The sequence below is a fragment of the Monodon monoceros genome, unplaced genomic scaffold (assembly GCF_005190385.1).
Source record: "Monodon monoceros isolate NGI ecotype Baffin Bay Population unplaced genomic scaffold, NGI_Narwhal_1 Super_Scaffold_22, whole genome shotgun sequence".
NCBI lineage: Eukaryota > Metazoa > Chordata > Mammalia > Artiodactyla > Monodontidae > Monodon > Monodon monoceros.
Genome location: NW_021703779.1, coordinates 94,168,959 through 94,196,568, shown reverse-complemented (window position 1 = coordinate 94,196,568; position 27,610 = coordinate 94,168,959). Strand labels below are relative to the sequence as shown.

Genomic DNA, 27,610 nt, shown 5'->3' with positions numbered 1-27,610 from the left:
CTTATTACATTAGTCATAACCTTAAAACTGAATAATAGAGCTGATAATGGCATTCTTGATTTTAATGGCAGTGGGTCCAGTATTTCACAATTTATTATGATATTTATTATTGATTTGAGGTAAATAGTCTTTTGTGTATAGGTAGTTTACTTCTGTTCCAATTTTACTTAGTTTTTTAAATAAATAGGTGCTGAATTATATCAATTTTTTTCATCTGCTGGTATAATCATGTTTTCTTTCCTTTAAGTGGTTGACTTATTTACTAAATGTATTGGAAATTTTCTCATATTGAACCCTGCTTGCACGTTTAGGATAAGTTCCACTTGGTCATAATGTATTATTCTTCAATTCACTTCTGCTTTTCATTTGCTAATATTTTATTTAGAATTTTTAGAATTATTTTCAGGGTTGACATTGGTCTATAGTTTTCATTTTGGAGTATCATTATCAGGTTTTGGCATTAAGATTATGCTACGAGCAAAGTAAGTCAGAAAGAGAAAGACAAATACCGTATGCTAACACATATATATGAAATCTAAGAAAAAAAATGTCATGAAGAACCTAGGGGTAAGACGGGAATAAAGACATAGACTCTACTGGAGAATGGACATGAGGATATGGGGAGGGGGAAGGGTAAGCTGGGACAAAGTGAGAGAGTGGCATGGACATATATACACTACCAAACGTAAGGTAGATAGCTAGTGGGAAGCAGCTGCATAGCACAGGGAGATCAGCTTGGTGCTTTGTGACCACCTAGAGGGGTGGGATAGGGAGGGTGGGAGGGAGGGAGACGCAAGAGGGAAGAGATATGGGGACATATGTATATGTATAACTGATTCACTTTGCTATAAAGCAGAAACTAACACACCATTGTAAAGCAATTATACTCCAGTAAAGATGTAAAAAGTAAAAGATTATGCTAGCTCTGTAGAATTAATTGAGGAGTGTTCTTCCTTTTTCTATAATCTGAAAATAGTTTTAATATCAAGATAACCATCTACATTTTTAAAATTCTATATACAAATATGAAACCACTTGAGGTGAATGACTTTTACATAATTTTTTTAACTTATTTTTTTTACAGCAGGTTCTTATTAGTCATCCATTATATACACATCAGTGTATACATGTCAATCCCAATCTCCCAATTCATCACACCACCACCACCCACCACTGCCACTTTCCCCCCTTGGTGTCCATAAGTTTTTCTCTACTTCTGCGTCTCAATTTCTGCTCTACAAACCGGTTCATCTGTACCATTTTCTAGGTTCCACATATATGCATTAATATACGATATTTGTTTTTCTCTTTCTGACTTAATTCACTCTGTATGACAGTCTCTAGATGCATCCACGTCTCTACAAATGACCTGATTTCGTTCCTTTTTATGGCTGAGTAATATTCCATTGTGTATATGCACCACATCTTCTTTACCATTCATCTGTCGATGCGCATTTAGGTTGCTTCCATGAACTGGCTATTGTAAATAGTGCTGCAATGAATATTGGGGTGCATGTACCTTTTTGAATTATGGTTTTCTCTGGGTATATGCCCAATAGTGGGATTGCTGGGTCATATGGTAATTCTATTTTAAGTTTCTTAAGGAACCTTGATACTGTTCTCCATAGTGGCTGTATCAATTTACATTCCCATCAACAGTGCAAGAGGATACCCTTTTCTCCACACCCTCTCCAGGATTTGTTGTTTGTAGATTTTCTGATGACACCCATTCTAACCGGTATAAGGTGATACCTCATTGTAGTTTTGATTTGCATATCTCTAATGATTACTGATGTTGAGCAGCTTTTCATGTGCTTCTTGGCCATCTGTATGTCTTCTTGGAGAAATGTCTATTTAGGACTTCTGCCCATTTTTGGATTGGGTTGTTTGTTTCTTTAATATTGACCTGCATGAGCTGTGTATATATTTTGCAGATTAATCCTTTGTCCATTGATGCGTTTGCAAATATTTTCTCCCATTCTGAGGATTGGCTTTTCATCTTGTTTATGGTTTCCTTTGCTGTGCAAAAGCTTTGAAGTTTCATTAGGTCCCATTTGTTCATTTTTGTTTTTATTTCCATTACTCTAGGAGATGGATGAAAAAAGATCTTGCTGTGATTTATGTCAAAGAGTGTTCTTCCTATGTTTTCCTCTAAGAGTTTTACAGTGCCCAGTCTTATATTTAGGTCTCTAATCCATTTTGTCTTTATTTTTGTGTATGGTGTTAGGGAGTGTTCTAATTTCATTCTTCTACATGTAGCTGTCCAGTTTTCCCAGCACCACTTATTGAAGAGACTGTCTTTTCTCCATTTTATATCCTTGCCTCCTTTGTCATAGATTAGTTGACCATAGGTGCATGGGTTTATCTCTGGGCTTTCTATCCTTTTCCATTGAACTATATTTCTGTTTTTGTGCCAGTACCATATTGTCTTGATTACTGTAGCTTTGTAGTATAGTCTGAAGTCAGGGAGTCTCATTCCTCCAGTTCCGTTTTTTTCCCTCAATACTGCTTTGGCTATTCAGGGTCTTTTGTGTCTCCATACAAATTTCAAGATTTTTTGTTCTAGTTCTGTAAAAAATGCGATTGGTAATTTGATAGGGATTGCATTGAATCAGTAGATTGCTTTGGGTAGTATAGTCATTTTCACAATATTGATTCTTCCAATCCAAGAACATGGTATATCTCTCCATCTGTTGGTATCATCTTTAATTTCTTTCATCAGTGTCTTATAGTTTTCTGCATACAGGTCTTTTGTCTCCCTAGGTAGGTTCATTCCTAGGTATTTTATTATTTTTGTGGCAATGGTAAATGGAAGTGTTTCCTTAATTTCTCTTTCAGATTTTTCATCATTAGTGTACAGGAATGCAAGAGATTTCTGTGCAATAATTTTGTATCCTGCAACTTTCCCAAATTCATTGATTAGCTCTAGTAGTTTTCTGGTGGCATCTTTAGGATTCTCTATGTATAGTATCATGTCGTCTGCAAACAGTGACAGTTTTACTTCTTCCTTTCCGATTTGTATTCCTTTTATTTCTTTTTCTTCTCTGATTGCCATGGCTAGGACTTCCAAAACTATGTTGAATAATAGTGGTGAGAGTGGACATCCTTGTCTTGTTCCTGATCTTAGAGGAAATACTTTCAGCTTTTCACCATTGAGAATGATGTGTGCTGTGGGTTTGTCGTATATGGCCTTCATTATGTTGAGGTAGGTTGCCTCTATGCCCACTATCTGGAGAGTTTTTATCATAACTGGGTGTTGAATTTTGTCAAAAGCTTTTTCTGCATGTATTGAGATGATCATGTGGTTTTGATTCTTCAGTTTGTTAATATGGTTATCACATTGATTGACTTGCATATATTGAAGAATCCTTGCATCTCTGAGATAAATCCCACTTGATCATGGTGTATGATCCTTTTAATGTGTTGTTGGATTCTGTTTGCTAGTATTTTGTTGAGGATTTTTGCATCTATATTCATCAGTGATATTGGTCTGTAATTTTCTTTTTCTGTAGTATCTTTGGTTTTGGTATTCAGGGTGATGGTGGCCTCATAGAATGAGTTTGGGAGTTTTCCTTCCTCTGCAATTTTTTGGAAGAGTTTGAGAAGGATGGGTGTTAGCTCTTCTCTAAATGTTTGATAGAATTCACCTGTAAAGCCATCTGGTCCTGGACTTTTGTTTGTTGGAAGATTTTTAGTCACAGTTTCAATTTCATTACCTGTGATTTGTCTGTTCATATTTTCTATTTCTTCCTGGCTCAGTCTTGGAAGGTTATACCTTTCTATGAATTTGTTCATTTCTTCCAGGTTGTCCATTTTATTGGCATAGAGTTGCTTGTAGCAGTCTCTTAGGATGCTTTGTATTTCTGTGGTGTCTGTTGTAACTTTTCCTTTTTCATTTCTAATTTTATTGATTTGAGTCCTCTCCCTCTTTTTCTTGATGAATCTGACTAATGGTTTATCAGTTTTGTTTATCTTCTCAAAGAATCAGCTTTTAGTTTTATTGTTCTTTGCTATTGTTTCTATTTCATTTATTTCTGCTCTGATCTTTATGATTTCTTTCCTTCTGCTAACTTTGGGTTTTGTTTGTTCTTCTTTCTCTAGTTCCTTTAGGTGTAAGTTTAGATTGTTTACTTGAGATTTTTATTGTTTCTTGAGGTAGGCTTGTATGGCTATAAACTTCCCTGTTAGAACTGCTTTCCTGCAACCCATCGGTTTTGGGTCGTGGTGCTTTCATTGTCATTTGTCTCTAGGTATTTTTTGATTTCCTCTTTGATTTCCTCAGTGATCTCTTGGTTATTCAGTAATGTACTGTTTAAACTCCATGTGTTTGTGTGTTTTTTATGTTTTTTTTCCCTGTAATTCATTTATAATCTCATAGCGTTGTGGTCAGAAAAGATGCTTGGTATAATTTCAATTTTCTTAAATTTACTGAGGCTTGATTTGTGACCCAAGATGTGATCTATCCTGGAGAATGTTCCATGCACACTTAAGAAGAAAGTGTAATCTGATGTTTTTGGATGGAATGCCCTATAAACATCAATTAAGTCTATCTGGTCTATTGTGTCATTTAAAGCTTGTGTTTCCTTATTAATTTTCTGTTTGGATGATCTGTCCATTGGTGTTAATGAGGTGTTAAAGTCCCCCACTATTATTGTGTTACTGTTGATTTCCTCTTTTAGAGCTGTTAGCAGTTGCCTTATGTATTGAGGTGCTCCTATGTTGGGTGCATATATATTTATAATTGTTATATCTTCTTCTTGGATGGATCCCTTGATCATTACGTAATGTCCTTCCTTGTCTCTTGTAACGTTCTTTATTTTAAAGTCTATTTTGTCTGATATGAGTATTGCTACTCCAGCTTTCTTTTGATTTCCATTTGCATGGAATATCTTTTTCCATCCCCTCACTTTCAGTCTGTATGTGTCCCTAGGTCTGAAGTGGGTCTCTTGTAGTCAGCATATATATGGGCCTTGTTTTTATATCCATTCAGCAAGCCTGTATCTTTTGGTTGGAGCATTTAATCCATTCACGTTTAAGGTAATTATCAATATGTATGTTCCTATGACCATTTTCTTAATTGTTTTGGGTTTGTTTTTGTAGGGCCTTTTCTTCTCTTGTGTCTCCCACTTAGAGAAGTTCCTTTAGCATTTGTTGTAGAGCTGGTTTGGTGGTGCTGAATTCTCTTAGCTTTGGCTTGTCTGTAAAGCTTTTGGTTTCTCCATTGAATCTGAATGAGAACCATGCCTGGAAGAGTAATCTTGGTTGTAGGTTCTTCCCTTTCATCACTTTAAGTATATCATGCCACTCCCTTCTGGCTTGTAGAGTTTCTGCTGAGAAATCAGCTGTTAACTTTATGGGAGTTCCCTTGTATGTTATTTGTTGTTTTTCCCTTGCTGCTTTCAATAATTTTCCTTTGTCTTTAATTTTTGCCAATTTGATTACAGTGTGTCTCAGTGTGTTTCTCCTTGGGTTTATCCTGTATGGGACTCTCTGTGCTTTCTGTACTTGGGTGCCTATTTCCTTTCCCACGTTAGGGAAGTTTTCGTCTATCATCTCATCAAATATTTTCTCGGGTCCTTTCTCTCTCTCTTCTCCTTCTGGGACCCCTATAATGTGAAAGTTGTTGAGTTTAATGTTGTCCCAGAGGTCTCTTAGGCTGTCTTCATTTCTTATGATTCTTTTTTCTTTATTCTGTTGCGCAGCAGTGAATTCCACCATTCTGTCTTCCAGGTCACTTATCCGTTCTTCTGCCTCAGTTATTCTGCTATTGATGCCTTCTAGTGTAGTTTTCATTTCAGTTATTGTATTGTTCATCTGTGTTTGTTTGTTCTTTAATTCTTCTAGGTCTTTGTTAAACATTTCTTGCATCTTCTCGATCTTTGGTTCCGTTGTTTTTCCGAGGTCCTGGATCATATTCACTCTCATAATTCTCAATTCTCTTTCTGGAAGATTGCCTATCTCCATTTCATTTAGTTGTTTTTCTGGGGTTTTATCTTGTACCTTCATCTGGTACATAGCCCTCTGCGTTTACGTCTTGTCTATCTTTCTGTGAATGTGGTTTTTGTTCCACAGGCTGCAGGATTGTAGTTCTTCTTGCTTCTGCTGTCTGCCCTCTCGTGGATGAGGCTAAGAGGCTTGTGGAAGTTTCCTGATGGGAGGAACTGGTGGTGGGCAGAGCTCAGTAAAACTTTAATGCGCTTTTCTGCTGATGGGTGGGGCTGGGTTCCCTCCCTGTTGGTTGTTTGGCCTGAGGCAACCCAACACTGGAGCCTAGCAGGGCTCTTTGGTGGAGCTAATGGTGGACTCCGGGAGGGCTCATGCCAAGGAGTACTTCCCACAACTTCTGCTGTCATTGTCCTTGTCCTCACGGCGAGGCACAACCACCCCCCACCTCTGCAGGAGACCCTCCAACACTAGTAGGTAGACCTGGTTCAGTCTCCTATGGGGTCACTGCTCCTTCCCCTGGGTCCCAATGCACACACTACTTTGTGTGTGCCCTCCAAGAGTGGAGTCTCTGTTTCCCCCAGTCCTGTCGGAAGTCCTGCAGTCAAATCCCGCTAGCCTTCAAAGTCTGATTCTCTAGGAATTCCTCCTCCCATTGCCAGACCCCCAGGCTCAGAAGCCTGACATGGGGCTCAGAACCTTCACTCCAGTGGGTGGACTTCTGTGGTATAAGTGTTCTCCAGTTTCTGAGTCACCCACCCAGCAGTTATGGGATTTGATATTATTGTGATTGCGCCCCTCCTACTGTCTCACTGAAGCCTCTCCTTTGTCTTTGGATGTGGGATATCTTTTTTGGTGAGTTCCAGTGTCTTCCTGTTGATGATTGTTCAGCAGTTAGTTGTGATTCCGGTGTTCTCGAAAGAGGGAGTTCTACTTTGCCATCTTGAACCAATCTCCAGTCATTAGTCCACAGGTCCTACATTTGCTCTCTCTTCTCAAGGCTTAAGGTCTCATCTCTTCAGTATCTTTTATTGCAATATTCGTTTTACTGTGGAATCCTGGAACCAAACCCACAATATCTCCAAAGTATGCATGAATGAGAAGTCCACAGGCTGACTGGCTTCAGGTGAAGCTTGATCCTACAACACAATATGTCATCAAGGACCCGTTTATTTCCTTCCCTCTGCTGTGCTTTCCTTGGTGTCTCTTGAGGTGAATGACTTTTAATTGGTAGATATTTCAAACTATTTTAATATCCTCTATGATTATTAATATGCTCAGGTTTTCTATTTGTTTGTGGTTTAATTTTGGTAATTTTCCAGAAAATGCTATCACTTAGGTTGTGTTCAGCTTCTTGTAACAGAAAAGCATGCCTAAAAGTGGGTTAACAAAAGGGGTTTTCATCTCACACAACTAGAAGTCTAGAGGTTGAGCAACTCCCAGATTGGTTAATTCAATAGCTCAAAGACATCACAAAGGACCCAATTTATGCCATTCTCAATGTGGAGGCTGCATCTTTTAGGTTGGCTCTCTTCATAGTCCCCACATGGCTACCAAAGTCTTTGGTGTCACATGCAAATGACAACATTCAGAGGCAAAAAGGGGAAATATTTCTTTTTTTTACATCTCTTTTTAAGAAAAAAGTAACTTTTCCCAGAAGCCCTCTAGTACATCTCATTGGGTAGAATTGTACCAACTGCTCAAATCTAGGTAAATCACTGCCCAAAGAAATGGAATTACCAATATTGACTTAGTCTTAGACTAATTAAGACTCTTTCCTTGAGGTGAAAGGGTGGCTTCTTGCCTAAGCACTTGGCTGCATGGAGGGGAGGAGGTTAAACATACAAGAAAAAGTAGAGCTTGGGACTTCTCTGGCGGTCCAGTGGTTAAGACTTCATGCTTCCAACGCAGCGGGTATGGGTTCAGTCCTTGGTCAGGGAACTAAGATCCCGCATGCCGCGTGTCGTGGAAAAAAAAAAAACAGAAAAGAAAAAGCAGAGCTCTACTGACAGAGCATTCCCCCATCTCTATCCTTACCACTGTTTCATGTAGTAATTTAATACGTATCTATTGAGAGCCTACTACGTGCCAAGTTTTGTATATAGAGTAGTAAACATGACAGATAAGGTTCTTGCTACTATGGAGTTTACATTTTGTTTTGGGGAACTAGATGTTAAAACAATAAACAAAAATGTGAGTATTTCAAATAGTAATAAGTTCTTCAAGAAAATCAAGTCTGTATAATGAGAAGAGGGTGACATGAAGGGACTTGCTCCATTAGAAATGTGTTCTTGGGAGGCTTACTGAAAAGATGACATTTGATCTGAAATCTACATGATAAGAAGGAAACTGAAGGTCTAGTAGAAGAGTATTATAGGCAGTGAACCAACCACATGCGCTAAGGTCCCAAGGTGATCATGTGCTTGAGAGTTTTGAAGAATAGAAAGACAGCCAATGTTCTATTAAAATGAGGTGAATGGACCTAGAGACTGTCATACAGAGTGAAGTAAGTCAGAAAGAGAAAAACAAATACCGTATGCTAACACATATACATGGAATCTAAAAACAAAAAAAAGGTTCTGAAGAACCTAGGGGCAGGACAGGAATAAAGACGCAGACGTAGAGAACGGACTTGAGGACACAGGGAGGGGGAAGGGTAAGCTGGGACGATGTGAGTGGCATGGACTTATATACACTACCAAATGTAAAACAGATAGCTAGTGGGAAGCAGCCGCATAGCACGGGGAGATCAACTCAGTGCTTTGTGTCCACCTAGAGGGGTGGGATAGGGAGTGTGGGAGGGAGACGCAAGAGGGAGGAGATATGGGGATATATGTTTATGTATAGCTGATTCACTTTGTTATACAGCAGAAACTAACACACCATTGTAAAGCAATTATACTCCAATAAAAATAAAATACCATTGTGTTTTATATACCCACACCTGAGCACCTGCTGTGTCCGTCATCTAGAATGACCATCCTTACGTTGCTGTCTAGCAAACTCTTACCAACCCTTTAAGACATAGCTCAAATATTTCTCTTCAATTTTCTCCCCAGGTAGAGTTAAACACTTCCTCCTACTATATAGTGTGCCTACTATATATTAGACTCCGTATCAGACCATAGTACATTTAACTTATTTTCATTTTTATCCCTCCCTCTGGACTTGGAAATGTTTGAAGACAAGGGCTATGTCATTTATATATGTATATTTGTATTCCCTACCGCCAAGTGTTCTGGCCATGACAAATACTAGTTGCATAACAAGTATTAAACTGAAACATCGAATATCTACTATTCTTGGCACTATTATAAGCATTATGGAGCATACAAAAGAATCTACCTTCATTGAAGTAGTTCAGAATGTAGACTCTAGAGTCAGAAGCTCGGCTCTTATCCCCTTCCCAACACTTACTAGCTATGTGAACTTAAGCAAATTACTTAACCTCTCTGTGCCTCAGGTTCCTTATCTGTGAGGTGGCAGATAATAATGGTAACTGCCTGAAAGTGAGGAGTAAGTTAAATAATGTATGTGAAGCATTTAGCACACACAATATCTGGCACATGGTAAGTGCTTCATGTTAATTTATTATTTATAAATTAATGAAATTATTGGATTGATAAGATTTATACAAATGAAAAGCATAATACTACAAACACACCACTACGCAGGATGGTCTAAAGTGCCTTTTGAAACAAGATATTATGGTGTCTTGATCTTGCTGAATGAGAAATGAAGAAAAAATCAGCGACAGTGTAATCTGTCTTGGCCTGACCATTCTAGAGAACTGTGTTTATTTCTGAGCAGCAAACTTTAAGAAAAACAAAGTACAGTATAACTAGAATCAGACCACCAGGATGCTTATAATTCTAGAGAAGGGGAGACTCCTGGGGGCAGAGAGAAACCTGAGAGCTGAAATCAAACACGTGAAGGATTGTTATATAGAAGAAAGGAAAGCTTTGCTCAATACTGCTCTAGAGAGCAGATCTAGGGCCATGGAATAGAAGCTGTAGGTGGGTGATTTCAGCGGGACATAAACCAGCCTTTGCTGAATGTCAGCACTCACTATGAAGGTGAGAAAGTGGTGAGTTTCTCATCAGTGGAGGTGCTCATTAAGTGAACAATCACTTAACAAGGATATTGTCAAGGGGGTTTTTTCACTGGACAGGGGATTATTCTAGATGACCTTTGAGGTCCCTTGCAGGATGCTCAAGATCTGGACCTTTCTGGGAAAGATTAGTGTTACTACATTAAAATTAGGAAGTTCTAAAAGTGGTATTCTTAAAGGAGTCAAAATGCTCTCGAAATCAACACACACACACACACACACACACACACACACACACACACGTAGCTACACATAATCTTCCTCCGACCAGCCCACCCCTGTGGCTATGTGCATGAAGCCCACCCCTGTGGCTATGTGCATGAAGTTTCCACTTTAGTCACTCATTGGATTGGGCATTCAAGGTTCTTGTTCAAATGTAATTTTTTACTAGATGAGGTATGGCTTTAAGCAACCTAGCTGTTATCATCATCTTCTATCACAGTGCCTGGTACATATTCATTGAATATTTATTATCCACTTGAGATTGTACAAATTTATCAAATTAAACTGACTTTCCTTAAAGGACCCTGAAGAGATGGACAAGTAGACAGATAAGCTTGGATAAGGGCAAGACGTCACAAGGGTTTCACCATTCAAACTCAATCCTCATGGCACAGAGGGCAAGCCACACACAGATCCCATGTCCATTTTTTTAGTTACATGGGAAGCCAGGCTTTCCTTCTCACAGACAAAGTCCTGAGCTGGGCAACGATCTGGGCTGGGATATGGTGAGAATACTTTGCATCCTGGCCTTCTGCCCGGCCCATTGATGTAGCTCTTTAAATCGCATCATTTAAAACCACAAATGTCACAGATCCCATTAGACAAACTCCTCTGTCTAGCAGCACAGAAAGGAAGGAACATGATAAGCCCCCTGAGGCAGCCTGATTGACCATTCCTAATCTTTCATGCTTGGGGGACTACACTGGGAGTAGGGTTCACTCGTAGAATGGCATGAAGCGCTGGCTGGTTTCATTTCATTCAGTTAAGGATACACCTCAAGGCCAGTGCATAATGATGGGAAAGCCAGCCTCACCTCCTGGCTTAGGTTAATGGCAGATGAGCGCAGCCTGCCAAGTAGAAAGGTAAAGGGTGATGGAAGGGAAACTTCCCTATAATCCATCTTCAAGAGATGCCAGAAATTCCATCATTAGTTACTTATTCCCAGAATAATGACAGAGTAGGACTAATAGCAAGCATATGGAGAAAGAATTAGCCTCAGAGCTTGCAGCAAGGCTGAGGCTAAAGCTGTAAGTGAGGGTCAAATGGCACCAGCTTTGGGGATCGGCAGAGGGCAGGAAACTAGGCAAAGTCATTAGACATCTAAAGAAGCCTGCATGTAGACAAACTATATAGGGAACCCATTTTTACATCACTCTCAGCGTGTAGTGTAGAGGTGGGCATGAAACCATAAAAGAGATTTCCAGGCCTCTCCTTTCCCCTCCATCACATCTTTCATGTCCTACTAAACATACATGTCTTTACTCCCAAGGCCACAGCAACTTTCCTAATCAAGGAATCCACATTAAGGTGTTATTAGCTATTGGCCACATGATTTATTTTTCCTTCCAGGGGTAGTTTTAGAGATGTAGTGCCTTAAAGCAAAGGAGTGACTCTCTAATGGTACATCTCAGGCAAACTTCTGGAGGAAAGATTTTTTTTTCTCTACAGAGGAATACCATGAGGCTTCTCATAACACAGCCCGCTGGACACGCAATAGACCAGATTAATTTCAAATGCAAGAGGTGAAAAGTAACACTAGACTCTGAATTGACTATATATCATCCAATCATACTCACTTCAAGTCACAAATTTACAGTGATTTTACTGTCCTCTCTCTTTGCTACTGTAACCCACACATCTGGCATAGGGTGAGAGTTCAATGAATGGTACTTTTTGTTGCTTTCATTATTATTACTATTAGAAGCAGTAGTAGTATTAGTGCTGCCCCAGTACCTGGCACAGTGCCCAGGACATATTAATTATTCAGAACTGTAATAATTATCTTATTGCACTGGCTCCTGGCATAGTGCCTGGCACACAATAGGGCACCGATTGAGTTAGTTCCCTTTGTTCTCACCTTTCCCTGGGATACATTTGTCTTTGGTTTCCCCCCAAGCCGCACCTTGCTAAAGTGGGCACAGACCTTCCTGTAGCAATAATGCTTAGCTCAGCACCACAAGTGACACCATATGAGAAGACATCTAGCCTTCTCTTCCATGTTAGCCCCTTAAGTGGCAAATGGGCAACAGGTGCCTAAGGTCATTTTTTTTTATATGGGGAAAGTGAGGTTTTGAGCTATTGCCTTATAATTGTAGTTTACCTCTAGTCCCTGTATCCTATTATAGCCTTAAAAATATGCCCCCACCACTATCTCCCAACTAGGCTATGATCAACCTCACCACCTTTGTTCGTGTGGTACCTGAACTACCCTCATATTTTGACACTAAATTCATCCTCCAAGGACGGGATAACAGCTACCTTCTCCATGAAACCTTCTCTGAGACTTGCAGCCTCACAGAGCCCTTTCTGAAATCCCAAAGCATCGAATCAGTAGCACACAATTTAGCCCTTCATTCTGTAGCTGCACCAACCTCCTCAGCTAGATTGTATTTGCTCGTCAAACGTCCATCTGTTGAGCACCCGTCATGTTCCAGAGCCTGTGTAAGTGCTAGGAAGGCAGGAATCAAGGTACTCCTACCCGAATGGCAGGAAGACAAACACGCAGTTGAGTGACATTGGAGAAATGTGATCTGAGTGCCAGTGGGGAACTCAGAGGGAGATTGGCTAACTTTCTGAGGGTCTTGGGGGAAGGCTTCACGGAGAAGGGGACCTATGAGCAAGGTGCTGAAGTAGAGAGAAGTTAGTTAAGTGGAGAAGGTGGGATGAAGCCACATGCAAACGCATGGTCATGAAAGGGCAACTCAGAGAACATGACTCAGTACGGCTAGAACTTGGGGAGAGATGGAGAGAGATGAGAGAATATCATGGAAGGTTTACTCATTCATTCATCAAATATGTATCCAGGGTGTGAAAAACAGGACAGATGCAACTGCACTTGAGCTTTAAAGCAAATTGGACTGAACAGATGATAACCCAGGAAGACAAAGAAATACGTCTATGTAACTAGAAATTCTGATTAGCATCAAGAAGGAAGAGAAAAGGCTCCAATGGAGAGAAGAATATGAAGGAACTACTTTATAATACAGGGTAGTTAATTAGGGCTTCTCTGAAGAGGTGGCATTTTGCTGAGGCTTGAAAGATGAAAAGAGCTTGAGAAGAGTATTCCAGGAGGTGATCCAAGGTCTTGAGGTGGGAGAAAGCTTGACATGTTGGAAGAATCAAAAGGAGCTCCACAGGGCTAAAGAATAGTGGATAAGAGTGTAAGAGTGGCTTAAGATGACATTGGAGAGGTAAGCACAAGCCAAGACCTAGTAGATCTCAGAAAGGAGTGTTGATTTCATCACAAGAGCAGCGGGATACTAACCAAGGAGAGTGAAATGGGATCAGATTTGTGGTTCACAGGATAACTTGGGGGTGGTGTGGAAGACGATCTGGATGGGGAGAGAATGGAGTCAGGATAACTAATTATAAGGAGGTGGAATGGTCCAGGTGAGAGATAATGAAGGCAGGGACCTTTTCTTTCTTCTGTTCCAAAAGTGACTAGCTCAGTGCTAGGCACATGGAAGGCTTCCACTGTGTTCATATTGATTAATTAAATAAATATAAACTGAATTGGGTTGTTGAGTCTCTTTTCAGGAGGTCACACTGTCCCTTCTTTCTCCTCCCTTTTTTCTTTATAACGGAGACAAGGAGGCATTCTACAATTAGTATTATTAAAGTAATTTGCTGTTTAGTGACAAATGCTTCCTCTAAACGCCACTTTCCTTTAGTCATTGCTGAGTTACTTCAAAGTAGCACAAGAAAATATCAGTGCTTCTCAAGACAGCCAAGCAGCACTCTGCTCTCCTGAGAGTTGGATGTAGAGAGAAATTCGTCATTTGGGCCTGTTCAGGGCAAGAGGCAACACTAACCTTCAAATACCAACTTCCCAGAAGATCACAAGCACATGAATTGCAAATGCCGCTTGGTATAATATATGCCTCTCACTCTGCCAAAGCAGAGATATAATTACCTGGAAGAGTAAGGCAAATATTTGTGGAAGCTGCATGTCTTCATCTTCTCTTACATCCAGGAGATGAGACAAGAGGCCCTTTATCACATTTCCATTTCTTTTTGCTGGCAAAACAGTTCGGTAATGAAAGACACTTAAATGGGTTCATCCAAACTCAGCCTCCAGAGGGTTCTGGAGGTCCCAAGGATGGTAGGGAAAGGAGAGTCAATCACCTAATGGGTCTGAGCCTCATCTTCTCCCATGGGGAGGGTAACCATTCCCATCTTATAGGGCTAGTACAAGGAGTCAATGAGGAATGTGCATGAATTTAATTTGCAACCTACAAGGCAAGAGCTCTATACTGTGATTCATTCTATGCAATTAATGGCAAAGTCTGTCTTTTATTCTTGGTCTCCCAGAGAAAGTTAAAACATATTGTAGGAACTCAATAATAGGTTTTGCTTTGAAATCACTTCTGTTAAAATCTGGCTTTAGATGTGGTACATGTAAAACAGGCCGTTCACTTCTCATAATTGAATCAGACAGATTCTCATATCTGTCAGCTGCTTGGTTTAGAATCATGGAGGAGAAAAATCATGAGTGGGCAGAGGGGGTAGTGGCTTAATCTGTTGGAGTCAATACCCCTTCCCCAGTGAGCAGCAATAAGAAGAACGTTTCAGTTAGCACTACAACAGTGTTTCAGTCCAGGATCTGCATCTGGGGCAGCTGCAAATGTAATCCTACAAACTAGCACAGGCCCACAGGCCCGGGGTCCAAAGGAAACTGGCCAAAGATGAGGTCCAACTTCGCATCACCAGTCAGAAGTATTATCACGAGTATTTCCAGACAGCAGAAGGGAAGGAAGAAACTAACTTGTGCTATGTCTCAGGAGGTTTCCTCTGGGCCAGTTGCTTTAATCAGTCATGGTCTCATTTAACTCCCACAGTCACCTTGAGGTGGGAATTAGTGTTTAGTGTGGAGCCCGGCACAATTAATATTATTAATATCGATAAGCTTAATAATAATAAACTGAAACACCGTGAGCTTGAGTAACTTACCTAAGGTCGCAGACCTGGTAAAGGCAGGATTTGAACCCACGTCTTTCTGACCCAGAAGCCAGGGCTTTTTCTGCTATGCTCCTTTGCAAGAGGAGAAAGATTGTGGCTTTAAAACAGGTGAGGATTTTCCAAGTCATTAGCAAGGCTGCCTCCATAACTGGCCACTTGAGACCTGCAGGTATCTAAGACTATCTTTGGTCTCCCTCTCTCTCCTCATTCAGGTTTCTAAATTGCTATGAACCATGGCCCAGCTGTACTACAAAAGGGTCAACTACTCACCCTACAGAGACCGAATCCCCCTGCAAATCGTGAGGGCTGAGACGGAGCTCTCTGCAGAGGAGAAGGCCTTCCTCAGTGCTGTGGAGAAGGGGGACTACGCCACTGTGAAGCAGGCCCTCCAGGAGGCTGAGATCTACTACAATGTCAACATCAACTGCATGGACCCACTGGGCCGGAGCGCCCTGCTCATTGCCATTGAGAATGAGAACCTGGAGATCATGGAGCTACTGCTGAACCACAGCGTGTACGTCGGTGACGCATTGCTCTACGCCATCCGCAAGGAAGTGGTGGGCGCTGTGGAGCTTCTGCTCAGCTACAGGCGGCCCAGTGGAGAGAAGCAGGTAAGAAGCCCCTACAGCCGGGGAGGTAGCCAGGGACAACAGAGCACCGCAGGGTCAGAAGCCTTGAAACTAAGGAAGGTTATAGGCGGGCTGCAGTTGAGAAGCCCTATCATGGCAGCCCTCTGCTCTCAAGAATAGCATCAGTGATCTCAGGTGGGATCTTAGAGCTACCCCGCATGGCCCATACTGAGTTTTACTCATTTGCTTTTTCCTTATTAGTACTTGCCCATATACCTTCAACACCTGACCTAAAAGCATCTTCTCTGTTTCCAGAACAGTCAAGCTCCTTCTACCCTCCCTACTCCCTGCTCCATATCTTCATTTCCTTCCTCACTGAAAGGGGGGGACAAGGAGAAACCAAACACAGACCTGAGCTTTCCCCTTCTCACCCACTCTCTCCTGAAGAAGGACAGGAGGCCTTTCAACTTGAGTGCCATGGCACAGATGCAAATGGATACAGGGGCCTACACACCTCTCCAGTTCCACTCATGTGAATGCATTCCACCCCTAGACGTTCAGGGGTTTGCCTCTGTGATTCTCCTGTCCTCTGAGGCACCTAGGTTTAACACTCTGGAGTCATCTTCGAGTCCTTCCTCTGCCCTGTCTCCATGCTCCATCCCCAAGCCCTGTGAGTTCTTCCTTCCCAATATCTTGTATTGGTACATACTTTCTTTCCTCTCTAGCCCAGCTCCCACCACTGCACCTCTGCTTCTCATCATCTCTCTCCTACATCAGTGATTCTCAAAGTGTGGTTCTTGGACCAGCAGCATTAGCATCACCAGGGGAACTTGTTAGAAAATGCAAAAGTCTCCGTCCCCACTACAGACTGACTGAATCAGACACTCTGGAGGTGGGGCCCGGCAAGCTGTGTCTCAGCAAGCCCTCCAGGGTACTGTGATGCCCACTCGGGTTTGAGAATCCCTGTCCTAAACTAACATGAAAACTTCTATCTGGACTCCCTGCCTCTAGCCTCTTTCTTTCTCTCAAGCCATCCTGAACAATGATACTGGCTTATTCTTTCCCAGATTGCATAACAATCCTGTCATTCCTGTCCATCCTTTCAGTGACTCCAATGTCTCTTCATTAGAAGAGAAACCAGCCCATGAAGCCTAGCACTCAATACCCTTCATTAATGGTCTTTTCTAGTCCTGCCTCCCCCTTAGTCCCTTCTAAACCCCTCAAGTTAGACAGGTCTCCACTGTCTCTCTTCCTTTGGAGCATAGTAGGCGCATGTAGTAGAACAAAGAAAATACAGTCATCAGACATGGAATACCACAGTACATTAAAAAGTAGAAATAGTACAAACCAAAACCAAAATTGCAAAGTGCTTAAAAAATACTGATAATGAAAACATCAAATCTTATGGGACATGACCAAAGCTGGGTTTAAAGGGAATTAATAGCTTTAATACTTGCCTAGTTAAACAAGAAGGAATGAAAATAAGCTAGCTGATAACTCACAGACTAGGAATTGGAATTGACAGAGCAGAAAGCAAGGTACTAGATTAAAAGTTCCTTGGGTAAAGGGCCTGAATCAACATTTAGCACAGTGCCAAGAGAGAAGAGACCTTATCTCTCTTCTTCACTGCTGTATCCCAGCACTGGGAAAGTGCCTGCCATATCAAAGGCACTCAGTAAATATTTATTTTATGAATGAATAGTATGCATCCGCACCGTGCTAAGCATTTTACACGATTTAATCCTCTCAGCTACTCTGTTAGGCAGGCACTGTTATGACTGTCCCCATGATACTGATGAGACAAATTGAGCCACTGGATGGTTAAGTCAGTTATTCAAGGTCACAATAAATGTCAGAGCCGGAATTCAAACCCAGGCAGCCTAGCTCCTAACCCCACCCGCTTAACCACTAGGCTATCCTGCTCTCCTGGAAGTCTGAGTTAAGTCTGAGAACTCCCAGCACAGGAGTTCCGAGACAGGATAGATGAGTGGAGGATGGATGACCTCTCTGGAAAGGACGTGCCTATAGAATTTGGATATATAGCTAAGCAGAGAGGTGTAAGCATGTTCCCTACCCGGTCCACGTCTCCATCCCCATCACAACTGATTTGTTCTGGGCCCCTTTTCCCTAGAGCCCTGCTAAGTGTCTGAGTGATTTCATGTGCTAATCTGAACTAAGGCTTACCCAGCTACTCTGCTCCATGATCTTGTCCACCTCTGAGATTATGTAGCCATTGGCTCTACCCTTCACTTGACACCAATCACACACTAATACATACTACTGGTCAGCCTTACTCGTATAAATGTTTAGTCTCTGTAACTAGAATGTTTCTTAAGTGTGAAGCATACTCTAATGCCCAACTGTTTCCACGCGTCCCCCATCAGCACCTGACCCAGTGCCTAGTATATAATGGGTGATGAATTCTTGCTGGTGAACAAGAAGGAGTCAAGTGTATCTCCCAGAAAAGCACATAGCTAGCTGCTTGAACAAGACATCCTGCACTTTCATATTCAATCCCATTTAGCTTCATAACTGTTTTGAAAGAGGGGAGAGCACAGAGGAAATTTGCAAAGAGGGGACTAGCAATGGCAGCCCTATCTGAGTTTTGAAAGTAGGCCAAGTCCTTATTTGATGGCCAACCCTTTCTCCCATCTTTCCCCATTGCTCCGGCAAACCCTGAGGAAGAAAGGCGCCAGGTAAAGTCACTTGAAAGTACAATCTAAGGCATGACCTCCCCTGGATAGAAGCAGTGCTTACCTCACAGGAATGAAGCACCACTGGTAGAATGTCAGGCATATGAAACCTGGGTGAAGCTACTGGGGACAGGCTGTTTTTCACCAAGGGCCTTTCAGACTCACTGCCTCCTTTGTCCACCGTACATCATACTGAAGTCTCTTCAGCAGCCTTCTCCTCCCTTTCTCCTCTCTCCTCTCTCCTAAACGCCACCACCGGCCGCTACTAAATTGCATTTTCTTCCATTGCTCTGACAATTGCTGTGGTAAGTCATATATCAGTAACTATAACAACAGGCTGCCACAGTGCTGGAGCCCTGCCTCTCTGGGAGATAGAAACAAGATTTGTTTACCTGGGAGCAGTCAGGGATGTGAGCAAACACAGGACTCCTGAAGGACCTTGGGTCCAGCTGGGCAGGCTACTCCCAGGAAGGCACTCTTCACACACACAGAATCCAAACACCTGTCCCTTTTCATGGAGGCCCTCCCCCAGCTCGCCAAAGGATCGTGCCCAGCTGACCTCCATCAATCTTGGGTGGATAAACTAGTCCCCTCTTTGGGTTTATTGAGCAAGGAGTTTGGCTTCAGGTTGGCAGTAAGACCCCCTCTGCCGTACCCTTACCCCAGCCCATCATGCTTTTCTTCCTCTTCTAGCCTATCAAAACTGCTCTCAGATAAAGACTGGAGGCTGGGTGTACATGGCTGACCCTGGCTTCAAGTATCATCACTCACATGGACACCTGCATTTTTAATAGGTACCAAATCTTAAAGTAAAAAGGGTGATGCTCTATCAGATAGAATTTCCTGCACCAGACAACAGGTAGAAGACTCCGTGCGTGTGTGCGCGTGTGTGTTATTCTGTGGTCTTCTTGCTACTCCAGAAAACCGACCCTCTTGGAAGCACCCACTCCCTAACCACTACAGCCTATTTCCTTAGGGTTAGATGTTGGCCACCTGTGGGATTTGTGATTCCTTGGGGAAAACACTCAAATAGTTCTCATTATTCTCTGTAGTCTCTCAAAAAATTTTGGACTACAGAAGGTTTAATACCAGCCTATTGTTTGTCCATGAAACCTACTGCCTTTGGCCCACTGACTCTTGGAACCACTAGAGGAGCACCATCAGCAGGGGGCGCAAATCCAGCTCCGATCCAGAGAGGAGTCTTGTGTCTGTCTATGGTCAAAGCCAGCTCAAAGATGAAGCTTTGTGCATATGGAGGACTTGTCAAAATACAGACTCCTGAGCCCCAATCCATACCTACAGAATTAGAATCTTGGGGTTTGGGCCTGGAATCAGCATGTTAATAAGCCCACCCCCCAACCCGTTTCTAGGTAAGAGGTCTATGTGACTCTCTGTATTCATTTCCTAGGGCTGCCATAACAAAGTACGGCGAACTGGGTGGCTTAAAAGAAATGTATTCTCACAGTTCAAGAGGCCAGAAGTCCGAAATGCAGGTGTTGATGGGCCTGGTTCCTTCTGGAGGCTCTAAGAATCTGTTCCATGCCTTGGCTTGTAGCTGCGTCACTTCATTCTCTGCCTCCATCATTATATGGGGTTCTCCTCTGTGCCTTTCGTCTGTGTGGTTGTGTCCAAATCTCCCTCTCCTATCTCTTATAAAGACACCAGCTGTTTGATTTAGGGCCCACCCTAATCCAGGACTAACTCATTTCAACTTGATTACATCTGCAAAGACCCTTTTTCTATATAAGGTCACATTCACAGGTACCAGGTGTTAAGACTTGAACATATCTTTTGTGGGGATACAGTTCAACCCACTACACTCTTGATGAGAAATACTAGCCTAGACAAGTAGTTTTCAAACATTTTCAGTAGCGGAGTCTTTCATTAAATGAAATCCTACGGAGATGTAAAACAAACAGACCCAAGCAGAGCTGCCCTAGTTTAAGTGCAGGTCAGGGCCAAAAGCCCCACTTCTTCACACACACACACACACACACACACACACACACACACACACCCATAACTCCTTGGCCCTGAGAAGCAAGCATAACTGGAAAACCACTGGTCTAGAAGACAGAATGACGGACTCTAATTTGGAGTTTGAGGTGCTAGCCACCTTGTAGCTAACAGGGTGACCTTGGGCAAGTCATAAGGTCTTTTACAAGTGGCCAGTTATAGAATCACCCTACAACTCAATTTCCTTATCTATAAAATGAAGCTCACAATGCCCACCCCTACCTAATATAGAGGGCTGTCGTGAGGAAGAAGTAAGATAAAGATATAGTAAAGTCTTCTGAAACAAAAGTTAATGCTAGACAGAGTTCAATGACTATTATTTTCAGCTTCACTCCATCAGTTTGACTTAGCCTGTCATATTGTGTGGAGAGACCAGCTGACAAGTGGTGCTCACCACAAGGCACCGCCAGTACGGTGACGGGGAGAGCATCTTCTCCTGCCATGACCCCGCATTCATCCCTCCTTGTTCACTGGAGTCTAAGGATTTGAGCAACAGGGAGGTAGAGCTGCTGGCCTCTGCATTAACAGCCCATCCAAGGAATTTTCTTTCTTGGTCACTTGCGTCAATGCAGGGAGGTGTCAAGAGGCTAAGCCAACCTTCTCCCCATGGCCCGCCCCTCTGGGCTCTGCCATAATTACTCATTTGTCTGTGGCAGATGGCTCCAAATTAAAATTGGTCTCACAGATGAGCTAGCGAGATTAAGTCTCAACAACACCGATAAGTGTTTGTGCTGAGATTGCAGAAAATCAGCAACAAAGCACTCCACTTACCCCTTCCCCTATCTGATCCTTGGTCCCAGGGAGAGATGGCACAGTGTAGAGAGGACACTGAGGGCCTAGGAAAAGGTGACTGGTGCAAAAAAAAAGGGGCCTACAGTGTCTAGCCTATAAATCTCAAGTACTCAGCAGGAGAGCAGAAAGTAAAGAACAGAACTGCACAAGTCACTCTATTTACAGGCAGCCTGGAGTAGTAGAAAGAACAGAGACTTTGGAGTCTTAGCAGTTTTAGTAGATGTGCTTCCTTGCACAAGTCACTTAATCTCTCCAAACCTCAGTTTCTTCATCTGTAAATGTCAACAATAATGGAGCCTACCTCACAGAGTTCTAGTGAAAATTAAATGAAATAATCCACGTATATTACTTAGAACGGGTGCCTGACATAGTGAATACTCAATACATGGGAGGCAGTACTATTCCTGTTCCTACTAGTTGAAGCCATGCTGAGAACTCCTGCTGGCTAATCTCATTTATTCATTTTTAAATATGTATTAAGCACCCACTAGCACATAGTGGCTAAGAGTTCAGACTGCATGACCTTAGGAAAGCTGTTTGCCCTGATTGAGCATCAGTTTCCTTATCTGTATAATGGGGTTAATATTACCTACGTCGTAAGTGGTTGCGAGGTTTAAATGAGAATTATTTTTTAACATTTGGCATAATTTGTGGCACATAGCATTCAATAATGATACTCATATCATTAGAATTAATACAAAATATTATTAAGTCTTTGTTACCTGAATTGCCCAATATAACAATAGGTATTTATCGCTATAATAATCTGAGTCACAGCTTTGATTCTGAGTTTCATTCCAAAGTCAAAGTTCTAGGCCAAAAACATGGGTTGTGTCAATCAAGTCAAGAAAATAAATCAGCCACTTCATTGGAAGAAAATGTCAGAATGACCGCACGGCATCATATCGGCCAAACTGATAAAGTGGATTCTCTCCTCTCCTGTACCTGTGCTGACTTTCTGTAGACATGGGCTGCTTCACTCACAGAGCAGAATCATAGGGTTTAGAGATCATTTGGTCTGAAATGACATGTCCAGGGTCGCTCAGCTGAGCTCGAACTGGCACAAATGCTTCCTGTCTCCCGAGCCACTATTTCTACCACCCCACACTGCCTCTGAGGAAACATCAGAAGCAGTAACACTTACAACAAAGCTGAAAATCAACAAAGCAACCACAAGTAGTGTCTATCTAAAACAACTCATTCATAACAAAGTTCCAGCCTGTGCTCCCAAGGGACACAGAAAACCTAAGCTAGTGATGCTTACCTTTCAGAAAGAAAAATATAATTATTTAAACTTGGTCCCAAGTAGGCCAAGGGAGCTAGCTGCATAATACTTCACAAGGAGGAGACTATGAAATAATCTCAAAAGCAAGTCACTAAATAAAAACACATGAGGTTTTTTAGCCATGACTGACCCCCCCCTCCCCCTTCAGGGTTCCCCCCAGCACAGGGCTTCCTTTCTGTAGCCTCATGCTTATGGTTGTATACGGCCCTGACCCACATACACATGTCCAGTTAGGGAGTTTCCTGTTCTCCTCTCCTCTGGGTAGGTGGATCGCAGCTGTGTATAACAGACCCCCTCCTCCTTCACCTCACATGCGCAGTTATGTAGAGGACAGCCATCTTCCGTCTCCTTTTCACCCCAGGCTGCTCAGTTGGTTTTTTTCAACTTATGGCTCTTGTTGCAAACTCCGTTCAAGTGTGAAATATCAGTGCAAAACTCAGCACTCTCCTCCCATCTCTCCTTCCAGCTGTCCTATCCCAGAGCACCAAATGTTGCCTTGTACGGATTCCTTTCCATATGCCAACAACAAACATGGGACAGAAATAGAACGGTGCAAGGAAACATGTGTTACATTATCCAAAACGTGTGATGTGGACAATATAGAAGGCCACTCTGGTTACAAGTAGGCAAAGAGCTTTCAGGGGAGGAATATTTGAGAAAAGAAAGAAACTTTGAGCTGGAAAGGAAGAAAGAAGGGGATGGGACATTTGTCAGATGGAAGTGAATGAGCAATGACGTGGGTAGTGGGAATGATGGTGGCCTGTTCACAGTAGGTGCTGGAGTGAAGGGCTGGTGATGAAAGCAATGCCTGGGACTCTTGTTACCCTCATGAGGTTAACCTCATGGAGGAAGGCCCCAGATACCTGACTCAGAGTCAGGACACTGGGTGAGGTGGGCCCTGAGTCTTATCAGAAACAGTAGTTCTTGGGCTCCTGTGCTCATCTGCCCTCCCTCTTAATCCTCTGATCCCAGTTGTCGTAAAGGAGAATGAGTGTATGGCCACTGCCTGAGCAGCTCCTTAGGTGGGACCTTGGTGAACACTCTCCACTGTCCCAGCTGGTTGCTACTGGTCCTCTGATCGGCAGTTGGGGCAGAGAGGAGTGATGTGGGATGAAAGAAAGAAGCTGGACCCACTGATCACCCAGGGGCCTTTTGGACAGGTCTGCCCACCAGAAAATATTTGTGAGGAGCTGACCATAGTGATCTTTGACTCTCTCTCCTTTTATCTATCTTCTTCTCCAAATGGCACTCTCTCCCTCCTCTCTTCCAACACCTCCCCGTACTCACGGGTACAATGTCTGTGTCCCATTTTAATCTCATTGGTTGACAACTCTCTTGGATTCCAGGATATCAAGGCTACCTGATTCCTCCTCCCTCTCTGACCACTGCCTCTTAGTCTCTTTTGTAAAATCCTTATCTTTTCTCTTGCTTCAATATCCATGCTGTCCAGAGTTCTGTGACTTTTCCTTTTCTAGCCCAATATCTATCAGAAGATCCATAATTTATTTTCAGAATTTCAGAATACATTTTAAATGTACCTCAAACATTGAAATTCCCTGTGTCTAACACTAACAAACACTAATTTAGCACTTACTAGGTGCCAGGTACCAGTACATAAACCTACATTAATTTATTCAATGTTCACAACCATCCTGTGATGCAGGATATTACACTGGCCAAACAGTTCATTCGGGTTTTTCTGTACCATCTTATGGACAAACTTGAATGAAATTTTTGGCCAACCCAATACTCTTATCCATTCTTACAAATGGGGACATCAAGGCACAAAGAGGTTAAATGATTTCCCCAAGCTCATACAGCTAGTAAGTGGACAAACTGGGATTCAAACCTAGGCAGTCTGGCAGTAGAGTCTGTGTTGTTAATCCTCGTGCCAGCCTCGTTTTGCCCTCCAAATCCTCTTCCTCATCCGGTGTATCCTTTCTCAGGTGATGGCACCTTTACCCTTCCATTTATCCTTTCAATTATGTAGATTTGAAACCTTGCAGATGTCTTCATCTTCACTCTCTCCTTCAGCCACCCACACCCAGTTGGATACCAAGTCCCTCTGAATAACTTAATTGAAGTGAAGAGGCAAACATACAATGAGTCGAAGTGTAATGCTGTGAGAGATAAGAAAGTGCTGTATATGTGGGAGCATAGGTATCTGATCACGTCACTCAAACGACCACAGTTGCTCCTTATTTCCTGTAGAATAGAGTTCAAAATACAGGCACAGGGTTGATAGTTTGAGGAAAGAGGGTTGGTTAATGACCCCTCAAACCATGCTGAATTGTCACTGATAAATCGAGCCCAGGATTGGAAGGATAGTGAAGCCACCAGACGAGACAGGATGAAGGAAGTGGTTTTTTGTATCTGCAGAAAGTCTCTGGAGTCAGAAGGAAAGCCACCTTAGTGAGGGCCATCCCAGATTCAGGGACCTACTGATAGATGCACACTTTGTTACCTCTGGCAGGATTAAGTGACCCCAATCCAGCAGCTAGTCTATTCTAAGAAGTATGTCAGCCCTCTGAAGTCCTCGGTAGAGGGAAGGTAATCAGCACACGATCACCAGGGGCTTGAATGAGGGAAATTTTCCTGGTTCACCTTGCTATCAAGTGGATTGCTATTGTCTGTCCATTAGTAAAGGAGGGCTGCGAGCCAGATATTAAAAAGGCATTGAAAGAACCTTCCAAAGAAATCCAAATCAGAGAAGGAAATGAAGCCAGTCCCATGACAAATCTCTCGTGAGTCTACCACCTTTGCCTCCTCCCCAAGAGAAGGGGAGTGATGACCCATAAAAAATACCTCTAAAGCTGGAGAGTGTAATTTCCAAATACCCCTCTGCTCTTCAAGGGCAACCTGAAGTGATTTGGGGTTTGTGACATCACCAGCTCCATTATCTGTATCAGAATAGTGGATAGAACTTTGGGGCTAAAAATGACCTCTAGAAATCCTCCAATCCATACTGTCGTCATCAAATAGGCAGAGAGTTGTCTCCCCGCGTTCTAGTGGGCCTGCAGCGGGAAGGCTTCTATCCCCACTGAGACACCTGGTGTCTAAGACAGTTTGGGCTTTGTCTACCCAACCAAAACGAATATTTGTCATTTTTACTTTCTCCCCTCCCTTATTTCTTAACTCTTAAACTGAGGTATGAAATTATTCAAGTATCAGGGTCCAAGGTCACCACCACCCTTCTCCACATCCATTTGTTTATTTTGGAGTTTTTTCTATAAAAGTAATACTATAAGAATTAAAAGAGTATAAAAGCATGTGAAGAAAAACATCCCATTTCCACTCTCACAGGTCATCACTATTAATGATATAGGTATGCCCTCCTAGGTATTTTCTATGCATATGCAAGCAGAAACAAATATACACAAACACACACACACAGACATCTCTTCACAAATGTTCTGCAACTTGTTTTATTTTCCTTAGCAATACACTGTGGACATCGTTCCCTGTGAGGGTATTCATATGTATTGTATTCTTTTTAATGACAATACTGTATTATATCATATAAATGTGCCTTATTTATTTAACCCGTCCTCTATTAATGAACATTTAAATTGTTTCAAGGATATTTAGGTTTTGGTTTCTGTTTTTCTAAACAATGCTGTGATGAATATCCTCATATATATGTCTTTGAACACTTGTGTGATTATTATCTGTAAATTCCTAGTAATAAGATCATGGAATCACAGAGTATGTGCATTATTTAATTTTGATATATATTGCCAAGCTGTTCTCCTACCAACAGTATGTGAAAGTGCCTGTTTCTCACATCCTTGCAATCACAGACTGCAAAAAAAATCAATTTTAAAACATCTCTGTCAATCTGACAGGTAAAAAATACTATCTCATTATTGTTTTACATTTGAATTTCTTTTATTATAAGTGGTATTTCACATCTTTTCATATGATAAGTAATTTGTTTTATTTTTCTCTGAATCAACTGTTAATTTTTAAATTAATTTTTATTGGAGTATAGTTGCTTTACAATGTTCTGTTAGTTTCTGGTGTATAGCAAAGTGAATCAGCTATACGTATACATGTATCCCCTCTTTTTTGGATATCCTTCCTATTTAGGTCACCACAGAGCACTGAGTAGAGTTCCCTGTGCTATACAGTAGGTTCTCATTAGTTATCTATTGTATACATAGTGGCGTATATATGTCAATCCCAGTCTCCCAATTCATCCCACCACTCACTTCCCCCCCTTGGCATCCATACATTTGTTCTCTACATCTGTGTCTCTACTTCTGCTTTGCAAATAAGTTCATCTGTATCATTTTTCTAGATTCCACATATAAGCAATATTATATGATATTTGTTTTCCTCTTTCTGGCTTACTTCACTATGTATGAGAGCCTCTAGGTCCATCCACGCCTCTGCAAATGGCACAGTTCTGTTCCTTTCTATGGCTGAGTAATATTCCATTGAACATATGTACCACATCTTCTTTATCCATTCCTCTGTTGAGGGACATTTAGGTTGCTTCCATATCCTGGCTATTGTAAATAGTGCTGCAATGAACATTGGGGTGCATGTATCTTTCTGAATTATGGTTTTCTCAGGGTATATGCCCAGTAGTCGGATTGCTGGGTCGTATGGTAGTTCTATTTGTAGTTTTTTAAGGAAACCTCCATATTGTTCTCCACAGTGGCTGTATCAATTTACATTCCCACCAACAGTGCAAGAGGGTTCCCTTTTCTCCACACGCTCTCCAGCATTTATTGTTTGTAGAGTTTTTGATGATGGCCATTCTGACCGGTGTGAGGTGATACCTCACTGCAGTTTGGATTTGCATTTCTCTAATGATTAGTGATGTTGAGCATCCTTTCATGTGTTTGTTGGCAGTCTGTATATCTTCTTTGGAGAAATGTCTATTTAGGTCTTCTGCCCATTTTTGGATTGGGTTGTTTTTTCGATATTGAGCTGCATGAGCTGCTTGTAAATTGTGGAGATTAATCCTTTGTCAGTTGCTTCATTTGCAAATATTTTCTCCCATTCTGAGGGT

The 27,610-nt window shown here is 42.0% G+C and overlaps 1 protein-coding gene across 1 annotated transcript in view; it reads left to right on the top strand.

Moving 5' to 3' along the window:
* The first annotated feature begins 15,443 nt into the window (after window positions 1–15,443).
* TRPC5 (transient receptor potential cation channel subfamily C member 5) overlaps window positions 15,444–27,610 on the top strand; it is a 133,514-nt gene continuing 121,347 nt past the window's right edge. Inside the window, exon 1 of the mRNA XM_029240598.1 lies at window positions 15,444–15,846. Within this exon, the coding sequence (XP_029096431.1) occupies window positions 15,469–15,846 (378 nt within the window). The 5' untranslated portion in view covers window positions 15,444–15,468. The remainder of the gene's footprint in view (window positions 15,847–27,610) is intronic.